Source organism: Ovis aries, chromosome 3 (assembly GCF_016772045.2).
Source record: "Ovis aries strain OAR_USU_Benz2616 breed Rambouillet chromosome 3, ARS-UI_Ramb_v3.0, whole genome shotgun sequence".
Taxonomy (NCBI): domain Eukaryota; kingdom Metazoa; phylum Chordata; class Mammalia; order Artiodactyla; family Bovidae; genus Ovis; species Ovis aries.
Genome location: NC_056056.1, coordinates 221,868,962 through 221,879,712, shown reverse-complemented (window position 1 = coordinate 221,879,712; position 10,751 = coordinate 221,868,962). Strand labels below are relative to the sequence as shown.

The 10,751-nt window shown below is 55.1% G+C and overlaps 1 protein-coding gene and 1 non-coding gene across 2 annotated transcripts in view; one reads left to right on the top strand and one right to left on the bottom strand.

Annotated features, from left to right (window-relative positions):
- Positions 1-475: 475 nt before the first annotated feature.
- FBLN1 (fibulin 1) overlaps positions 476-10,751 on the bottom strand; it is an 81,900-nt gene continuing 71,624 nt past the window's right edge. Inside the window, exon 17 of the mRNA XM_027968208.2 lies at positions 476-1,297. Within this exon, the coding sequence (XP_027824009.2) occupies positions 1,158-1,297 (140 nt within the window). The 3' untranslated portion in view covers positions 476-1,157. The remainder of the gene's footprint in view (positions 1,298-10,751) is intronic.
- On the top strand, positions 10,678-10,750 carry TRNAG-CCC (transfer RNA glycine (anticodon CCC)). Its single transcript has one exon. It is a non-coding gene; the product is annotated as a tRNA-Gly (tRNA).

The following is a 10,751-nucleotide window of genomic DNA, read 5'->3' as shown; positions in this document are numbered from 1 at the left end:
CCACCAGACAAGCCCTGAGCCCGGTTTGCTTGTCTCTAAATCGGGCACAATTGCACCCACGTGGGTGGGTTTCCAGGCGGAATAAATGAAGCACAGGCTGCTGAGTGCAGGGGGATTCAGTGCATGTGGTGGTCTCTCCTTCCCACGAAAGAGAAGCCTCACCTCCCCCTGGCAGCTTCTAGAGGGGATCAGAAAACCCACGAGAGACACCACCAGCAGAGCTCCGTCATGCGCCTGCTGGGGCGAGCCTGGGGCGTGGAGTGTGCTTGAGCCATGCTTCCTGGGGATGGGGGGGTGGGGTGGGGGGCGGCAAGCTGTCAGAAATGATGTGGGTTGGAGGCGTTCCCAATACATAGGCTGGGCCCCACCCCAGAGCCTTGGGAGGCAAGAGGGTTTTGAGAAGGTCTTGGGGAATATTTGCAAACCCTTGGCTAGACAGGACCGCCCCTCTTAAAAGATTCCCATGCACACAGCATCAGGAGGCTCACAAAGCTGTTTATTTTCCCACCTATGATACAAGATGGAGGCAGGGTGCAGAAAACCCAGGGACTGCTTTGGCGAAATTCTGGAGCTGCACGCAAACCTAACAGGCTGTGGCTTTACCAGGGGGTCTTCTGTTTCCACACAATTTAATTGACCTTTGAAGGGCTCCCGGGGCACTGCAGCATGCTGCTTCTGGATAGAATTTATCATACCTGCTCTGCTTTGGTAACCGTGTCTTTAGAATTTTATATTCAAAACTTGATTGGCAAAAAAAAAAAGTACCAAATGTCAAAATTTCATAAAATCAGGGCAAGAACTGGTCTTCTCTTGCCATTTGGACTTAGCTGCCCCTTGAAAAATGTTACCCCCCCACACCTTGGTCATTTAGCAACACCCAGCCCAGAGACAGGAAAAGGGAGCAAAACTTAACCTTTGAGTTAAAAGAGAAGCAAGGTTTTCAACCAAACAGTTAAGTCATTGGACTCATCATTTAAACACCAAAAGACAACAGATGGACTTAATTCATCTGGCCCAGCTTAATACATGTCGGCCTAACACTACAAACAAATACATAAAACCGAGATACGTCGGTGGTACAAACAGGGACAGGGCGTCATCACAGGGCAATGACTTGGCCCGGAGGCACAGACTTGGGTGCGCTGCGAACCGGCCCCTCAGAACCAATACTCAGAGACGAAGATGTGGACGTTGACGACATTCCGGTGCGACACCACACCCCCGACCACGTAGTTCATCTCCAGCTTCAGGACGGCGTGGAATGGGCCCACGATGGGCCGCACCTGGCGCACAACGCCTGGGGAAAGAGCAGAAGTTGTTTGGGGAGTTAGCAGAGACCGAAGCAACGTGGAGACCGGGGACACGATTTCCCTCCGGGAATTTCAGAGCTGCAGGAGCGCTCGGACCTCATCAAGTCCTGCCTGAGCCAGGTGCTTGCATCTCCCTCCAAGTGATCACCCCCAGGCTCTGCCACCATCCCTAGGGATGAGTGACAGCGGGCTCACTGCAGCCTGTCCGCCGTGTGCAGCTCGCACCGTGAGTGAGTCTGTGCGCATGGGCTTTGGAGCCCTTACCTTAGGCTCTTTGCCAGCTCCTTTTCTGTGAGCCTGGTTTCCTCCTCTACCACAGTCTACCTAACCAAAAACTTAAGAGTCTAGATAAAGGGCCTGGCATGGAGCAGATGCCCAGAAGACACCCATCCCCCTCTCTCCTAACCCACTGTGCCCACTTGTGACCCACGGGAAGAAACAAAGCATGTGTGAGCCTCTTCCCCCAGTCTCACGTTGAGCACTGTCCTGGGGGCCTGGAAACCCTCTATCCGAGCAGAGAAGTCCCGGTTCCCTATGGGACACACTCCTGGGTCCTTCTTTCTCCACACCTCTTTTTTGAAGGGTGACACCTGAACCCTTGCCCAGTGTTCTTGGTGAGCAAGAGGCAGCTCGAGTCCAGCTTGAGCAGCAGAGATGGGTCAGGGCAATCGGAAGGACAGACAGCACGGGGGAGACAGGTGTCTGTCCGGGGAAGCAGAAGCCTGCCGTGTAAAGCTACTGGGGGGTGGCAGGGGGGTCTGCCTGGACCAGCGTAGGGACCCGGCAAAGGCCATGATGGTGGCCTCCCCAGACGGGGCTCAGAGGGAAGGGCGGGTACGTTCAGCTCAGTCGCAGTGGAGGAGGAACAACCCCAAGTGTCCTGTCCCTGAAAGTTCCATGTCTCCAGGCCGGAACCTGACGTCACCGCCTGCCCACGCAGGGCACCCAGCATCTCACAGAGAGAACGGCTCTGTGCTCGGGGACCAGACGCTCTCCTCCTGGCTGGACGTGGAGAGCCCACCACCCTCTCGGGGCCTCAGATTCCTCAGCGAGCAGATGATGTCACGTGAGCCTGTGCTTTGCACTGACTGGTCCCAACCCACCCCACCCCCAGCTCGGTGTCCACCAAGGTGTGAGCTCCAGGGGTGCAGGGCCACCTCCCTGACGGACAGGCGGGCTCGCTGCCTCACCTCTGCACGCGCTCGCACATTCCTCAACGGGTACCAGGTGCTGTTCATGGTGGTGCCAAGAAAACAAACAGAATCCTGGTTTCAAAGTTGGTGGTGGACCTAGGTGAGTGCCACGCTCTGACAGAAGTCCGCACGCTGTCCAGCGGGGGTGAGGATGGAGGTGAGGGAGGCGGGGAAGTCAGCAAAGGCTTTCTGGAGGAAGTAGCTCTCTCCCTGCAGATCCCTGTGCCTGGCACAGAGCAGGTGCCACCCCTACAGCTATTGACATTTAGGAGGGACCCTCTTCCATCACCCCGGCTCTGATATTAGGACTTTCCCAAAGCTGTGTGGCACAGGAGTATGCTGGAGCAGCTGGTTGTCTGGTTGTGCCATATGACAATTTCCAAGCCCAACGTGACGTCACTGAAGGCGGGCTCAAGAACCACCCATCACTGCAGGGCTGTCTGCAAACAACACCCTGGAGCCTGAGAACCAGCCAGGACGCAGACTGTTTGCTGTGTCCAACTGCTGACTGCAGGCTGGTTTGTACAAACAGCCCTGCCGCTCACTGGGGAAATGTGCACCCAGCGTGGCCCTTCACACCCATGCTGAGATCAGTGAGGGCTCTGGGGGGTCTAAAGGGGCCCAAGGCCTTTTGCGCCCGTGGCCGGTTCTCGGTCAAGACCACCAAGTTCATGGTGGAAGGGGTTTGGGCAGGCCATCCCCCCTTTCACTCCCTGGGCTTGTGTTTCAAAGGTGCCCAGCAGTGGGGTGGAATTCCAGGCTATTCTAAGCAAACAAGGGCTCTAGCTCTGATGGAAAGATAAGCAGAAGCTTCGGTGGGCTGTCAGCACCCTTTCTCTGCCCCTGTCTGGCGATGACATCCCAGCTCTGTCCTGTCTGAACGCCCACAAACATCGTCAACTCCTGGCTAAAGACGGGGGCTTGTCACCACCCTTGGTTTGCCCATGGCCCCTGTGGCGAGCACGGCCCCAGACTCTCCTGTCCCTCACCAGTGTGACCGTCTCCTCTCCCCGGGCCGGAGACCACCACTGGTGCCCACCAGCCTCAGTGGCCTGGGATACCTGCACCCATCCCTGGAGCAGTGCTCAGAGGGGCTCAGGGGGCTTGAAGGAAAGAGGTGAGAGGCTCAGTGAGCCTGAGAGCTAGCTTAGGACAGAGAGCAACGAGGTGGAGGCAACGCTTCTGCAAGCTATGATCAGACACGTATTTATTTCTATATCTTACCATTATACTGTGTGTGTGTGTGCACGCACGCGAAGTTGCTTCAGTCGTGTCTGACTCTTGGCGACTCTATGGACTGTAGCCCTTTCAATATCAAATAATTAATATATGATATATAAATATGTGGGCTTCCCAGGTGGGACAAGCAGTAAGGAACCCACCTGCCAATGCAGGAGATGCAAAAAGACGTGGGTTCAATCCCTGGGTTGGGAAGATGCTCTGGGGGAGGGCATGGCAGCCCACTCCAGTATTCCTGCTTGGAGAATCCCATGGACAGAGGAGCCTGGTGGGCTGCAGTCCATACAGTTGCAAAGAGTCAGACGTGACTGAAGTGACTTAGCACACACACATATAAATATATATATAGTTTAATTATTATAAACAGAAAGTATATATTGTTGTTGTTAGTCGCTCAATCGTGTCTGACTCTTTGCGACCCCATGGACTATAGCCTACCAGGCTCCTCTGTCCATGGATTTCTCCAGGCAAGAATACTGCAGTGAGTAGCCATTCCCTTCTCCACCGGATCTTCCCGACCCAGGGATCGAACCTGAATCTCCTGCACTGCAGGCAGATTCTTTACTGTCTAAGCCACAAGGGAAGCCCTTTCAGGACACAAGGTTTGAGTCCAGCCGACCTCAGTCAGCAGCATGATCCCAGGTTGGTTACTGAAATTCTGAGTCCCCACTTCCTCCTCTGTGAAACAGGGATTAAACAGCCATCTTCAGGGTCAGAAACAAAACCATCGCAAGGCCATCTGCTCCTTCCCCCTCAGAACTAAGCACTGGATACCATAAAGCTCCACAGCATTCCAGTGTAATATGAATTTCAGTTCAAGCAGGACCGAATCCGTCCATGATTGAAAAATAGAGCAAATGCTGAATATTTTTATTAGATTGCCTTAAACATGGATGAGAAAGGAGAGCTCTGGATGTATAGAAAATATATTTAAATCTCAATATATACTGTTAGGGCACTTCATGAGGTTTAGTTTCTATGATGCCTAAAGACCAGAAGGTCACGCTGTTGGCTAAGTGTTCCGACTGTGAACAGCTAAGAGGCCAAACAGACCACTAAAGGCAGCTAAGCGCTGCTTTAGAGAAGAAGGGCGTTCAGAAGGGGAAGAGGGAGCAGAAGGCTGAACTTCAGATGCAGGTCACGCTCGGGGCCTGGATTGTCTCAGGATCTTTGCATCTAACAGGAGGACGACCGAGGTGGAAGACACGGGCGTCTACCAGGGTTAGGCAAGGCATTTGGGGAGTGACACAGCATGGCGCTCAGGGGGTCAGCCACCCTATCCTTCTCCTGTGACCTGGGGTCCACATCCCAGGCCACACCCACTCTGTTGATCTGACCACTTCTACTTCAGCCTAGCCACACTTCCTGGGGGCTCTGATTTCAGCGAACATGCTCCCTTCATTCCCAGGTTAGCTCAAGCTTGACAACCACCTCCTGGTCCTCACCTTCACTGCACCTAGACTTTCTGCTGATATCACTTCTTTCTTCACAGCTTTCCTACCCATCCATCCACCCACCCATCCAATCATCCATCCATCCACCCACCCATCCAATCACCCACCCGTTCATCATTCATCTATACACCCATTCATCCGTCAACTATCCATCCATCCATGCAATAGAGGCCATTCTGCACAAGGGAAGTTTAAGGAAGACTCTACAGAGGAGCTGACTTCAAACTGGATTTTAAATACGAAGTCGGGGGCTTCCCTGGTGGTCCAGTGTTAGGAATCTGCCTCACAATACCGGAGACGCTGGTTTGATCCCTGGTCGGGACCCCACACGCCACGGAGCAAATGGGCCACAAACACTGGAGCCCGAGCGCCGGCAGCCTGTGCTCCACAACAAGGGAAGCCACAGCAGCGAGAAGCCCCGCGCAGCCAAAAATAAATATGTCTAAATAAAAAAGACTGAGGAGGAGCCAGCGAGCTAAGCGAAGTGAAGGTGTCAGCAGCTCAGTCGTGTCCGACTCTTTGCGACCCACGGACTGCAGCCAGTCTCCTCTGTCCGTGGAATCCTCGCCAAGGATACTGGAGAGGGTTGCCATTTCCTTCCCCAGGGGATCTTCCCAACCCAGGGACAGAACTCAGGTATTCCACACTGCAGGCAGATTCTTTATCATCTGAGCCACCAAGGAGGCCCAAGGTAGGTAGGACCTGTGCAAAGGCCCCAAGTGTGAAGGCTTCAGTCAGTTCTGGGAACAGAGTTAATCTTGGGGAAAGACAGACAGAGGAGGGTAAGGAGGTGGTAAAGGGCTTCCTCAGGGACTTCGCACCTTGTCAGGCTCACAGAACTGGGAACCCAGAGCAGTGGTCTCCTGGCTTCCTCACCACCACCGACTCTAGACTGCTGTTCTTTCAGAACCACCACCAACCTTCTGGGGGCAGGGAAACAAGAGGGAACTAGAGAAACCCTTGCTGCCCAAATGTGGCATCACAGACTTTAGAAGCTGAACCTCCACCAGGGGTCCAACCGCATCCGTCACTTGCTTCTACAGATGTGTGGCTGGCATCCACTCTGCGCCAGGTGCTGGGGACCAGCTAGCCCGCCTGTGTCCTCTTTCATGAAGCCCCACCAGCCTTACTCCGTGTCACCTGGTACCTGGTCTCCCTCGAGGGAACCTTCACAGCTGACTCCCCCTTCGGACGCAGGGTCTACATCACATTCATCTCTGTCCACTGTCCCCAGCCCAGGGCCCGGGGCAGGACACAGGGGAGGCACCGTTACAATTATCCAGTGGGATGAAAGCAGAGGGACAGAGAGAAAAGAGAAGAAGGGGAGAGGGGAGGAAAGAAGGGACCCTACACCTTGAGGGCCCCTCAAACCTTTGTCTTGAAGGTTTGTCTTGAAGGGGCCACTGAAGGCTCTGAGCAGGAGCAGCTTTATGCGGAAAGACCATTCCTGCAGCAAAATGCAGGAGAGAGGGAAAGGCTCTTTCCAGCATGCCTGCCTTGTCCATCTTCCCTGCTGGGGTGTTTACCTCCCTAACTTTTAAGAGCCCCAGAAAAAAAAAAAAAAGGCCACAATGCCGAGTTCAACTGTGTTAATCTTCCATATCCTCATCTTTGGCATTTCTGCTTCGGGTCCCAGACACTGCTGGTATTCCTCGGCGTGTCTGTGCCTCTGAAAGATATAATTAAGTCTTTTTTTTTTTTTCCTTTGAAAAATGTAGGTCCCCTCGGGCACTTCACCTTCATGTCTCATCTCTGCTTTGTAAATTGCAGCCGATGTGCCAGGAGCCCGAACACAGAGCCCAGGCGTCCAGCGGGAGACTTCCATCGCCTCCTGGGGGCTGTGGTCTGGATTCCAGGGCCCTGCAGCCATCCCCAGGCTTCTGCCGCTTGACTGGGGTCACAACTGATCGTGCCCAGGTTGTCTGAATGGAGGAGGATGATCCGTGAGGGCATCTGCACAAGACACCAGTCTGTGGAGACCTGGAACCCCAGCCTGGCTTTCCTCTCCTTCTTCACCGAGCAGCCCTGTGACCTCACACGAGCCACCGTCTTTCTGAAGTTCAGCCACCGACTCAGAAGTCCTGCGATTCTAACTGACCAAGTGTAATGGCATGAACAGGGCTGTCGAAGGGCATCTTAGCAAAAAGGATGATCCATCCAGAGACGGCATGGTACCTCATGCCAGTGGAAATGAACTGTGCTTTTCAAAAGACAGAGCTTCAAGTTAAAAAAAAAAGGCAGAGGGAAGCAAGTCAGCACCAGATGAGAATAAGACGCGGTCGCCACCTGAAATCAGGTTATGGAGACACTGGTTCTTCTCCGTTGTCACGGTCTCCCCACCGCCGTGTGAGGCCAGAGGCCAAGGGCACAGACTTTCTTTTCAGGTCAATCTTTTAAAAATGTGATTAATTAATGTTTCGTTGCACTGGGCCTTTGTTGCCGCAAGCAGATTGCTCTAGTTGTGGCGAGCAGGGGCTGCTCTTCATTGCTGCGGCTTCTCTTGCTGCAAAGCACAAGGTCTGGCTGCGAGGGCTTCAGTAGTTATGGGCACATAGGCTTGGCTGCCCTGCCGCCTGTGGGGCCTTCCAGGACCGGGACCGTGTCCCCTGCACTGGCAGGCCGACTCTTACCCACTGCGCCACTGGTCACTCTCCTATCTCTGGCTCTTGGAACATAGTAGGTCCTCGGTCCCACTACCGACCTGACACATAGGAGGGCCGGCAATGAGCGAATTGCTAAATGAACGCACGAGCTAGAGACCGAAGCACTAAGCACAGTTTATGAAGTTGAAAGTTATCGCCCGGAGAAGCAAGAGCGGCGGGAAGGAATGGATGACAGCCACGGGTCGCTGGGTTTTCAGGTGCGACCCACGTGCAAGCAGAAAGGCGACAGGTTGGAACCAGGCTTCCCTGTCTGGCCCTGCGGCCGCCACACAGAGCCACGAGCCAGGGGGAGGTGCCGAGTCGGCCTGGTCGGACAAGGTGCCAGGCCGGAGAACCTTGGAGCTCAGAGGAGACCCACGTGGTTTCACCAAACACTAACACAGTGGGCGACGGGGAAAAAAGCAAACCATCACCCGGATCTCAGGACATTTTCCTCAACAGGGATAACTCCAGGCCAGGGTGAGCAGCACAGACCGAAGGCAAAGAGGAAAACGCAAGAACAGGAAGACGTACGGTCCGTACGTCTAATGCCCAAAGCTATAGTGGTGGTGGGCCAGGAAGGAGGTCCACAGCGGCGGAGGAGACGGGAACGGACGGGCCCCGCGTCCACTGTTCCTTCCCGCGCTCCCCACACTCCTCGGGGGGGAGGACCGTTGCCTCCTTCCCACCGGGGAGGAGCTCGGGGCTCTGGGGGCTGACGTCCCAGATCACAGGGCTGTCAGGGCACAGCGCCGCCCAGACGGGCAGACCCTGAGCTTAGTTCTCTCCACCCGACTGCACCTGCCCTGACGTGGTGTGCAGGAAACTTCCAGGATGTACTGCCCTTGGCTGAGTCATCCATACAGGGCAAAAACGGCAGAGAGGAACTACAGGGCAATCATATCGGTCATGGGCAGGGAAGGAATGGAGCGCTCCAATCCCCGTCTTCTGTTCTTCTTGCCTGAAAAGCACCCAGTAAGAGCTTGGAAGGTGGAGGACAGGGGTCTCGGTCGCAGATTTAAAGTCTGCCTCAGCAGAACCATCCTCCCGACTTCTCGGCTCTCATAAACACACTTCCTCCCGGGTCTCTCATGACCAAACCAGAGGGTCTGTACGGGGCAGCAGCAGGGAACCCAACGCCCCCAAGGCCCACCTCTCCCTTGGGTAGAAAGAGGAAAGGAAATGTCAGCTCTGCACGAAGGCTTCCAGGCTCCTTCCTGGATGCAGGAACCAGCATTTCCAGGGGCACATGGTGGGTATGAAGACACCCCCGTCCACCATCTCCTCCCCCGACATCTCAGCCACATGCGCTGGGGCCTCACGGTTCCAGGAGGAGCAATGGGGGCTCTGGGGGTGAAATGAGTTCTGAACCAGAAACAGCAAGCCTGCCCGTGAAGCCAGACCCTGGGCCGCTGCCCTTCGGCCAAGCCGCCTGGCCTCGGCCGGCGGGAGAGATGGCCCGGGCGGTTTTCCGGAAGGAATTTGCATCTAATGCACCTGCTCTTACAGGTTGGCGCAGGATGCGGCAGGGGTGGGAAGTGCGAGAATCCCCCCCTCCTTCTCTGTGAGTCCTCCCGCCTGGATCAGCTCCCACCCACCTACCTGCTGGGGACCCTTCCCCCTCGCTAGACCCAAACTCATCAGCCCCCTGCATATCTCCAGGTGCCCCGAGATGAGAAATCTCAGGGCTGGGACAGACCTCAAAGAGGAGGACTCTGCCTGGTTCAAGGTCACACAGGACGGTCGTGGCAGCAGAAACCCCACATCCAGCCCCACCAGGCTGCGTGCAGGCCTCAGTCATGCCCCCTGAGCCTGGAAGCCCCTCCGAGCCTCAAGTGTCCTCACCTGGAGAACGGGGCCATCTCCCACAGGGATAAGTGACACAGCTGTTGCTCAATCGCTCAGTCATGTCCAACGCTGTGCAACCCCATGAACTGCAGCCCACCAGACTCCTCTGTCCATGGGGATTCTCCAGGCAAGAATACTGGAATGGGATGCCATGCCCTGCTCTAGGGAATCTTCCCTACCCACGGATTGAACCCTGTCTCCTGCATTGGCAGGGGGATTCTTGACTACTGAGCAGTCTGGGAAACCCAAGTGACACAGGACGTGTGGCCTACGTGCCGGGAGTGTTCAGCACACAGCAGTGCCCTTGCTGTTGAGATGACTGTGACCGTCGAGGACCCGACACGCGGAGTTCTCCATAAGCACAGATCGAACGATCCACCTGGGAACACCAGACTCTGAGGCTCTGGGAAGTGCTCTTGGTGACAGTGGCTGACGGTGAGTGTCTGGGTCCTCTGTGTAGTTACGGTTGTCAGGTGAGGCCATCGGAAGATCCGTGTCATCATCAGACTCTTTCCCCCCCCTCCCCTAATTTCACACAAGATGCCTCTGCTGCTGTTTGGCTAAAAACATTTCATTTTCTTAAAAAAAAAAAAAAAGAATAATTTATGAACGCGCCGGTGATCTCAAAGGCTTTTCAGAAGGTGCATAACAGCAGCGGTAAGAGCATCACAAATCATTCTGGACGCAGCCGATCCGCAGGAGAACTCGGGAGACGCTGAGAGGCCACTCTGGGCTCATTTAACCCCCTGGTGACTCTGTATGTGAGCAGGCAAGTGAGATCCTGCAGCCTGCTGGGCACCGGGCCTGGGGAACCTCCTAGTGGGCATGCTGTGTGTGCACACGAGCGTGTGCATGCAAGGGTGTGCAAGAAAGAAAGACAAATAGGGTGACGGGGGCGGTACGGCACAAGTGAACCCCTTGTAGGCTCTTGCCTCCAGAAATTTACAACCGGTGGAAGAGGAAGTCAAGCAAAAAACTCACAATGGGGACTTCCCTGGTGGTCCAGTGGCTAAGATTCTATGCTCCCAACGCAGGGGGCCCAGGTTCGATCCCTGGTCAGGGAGC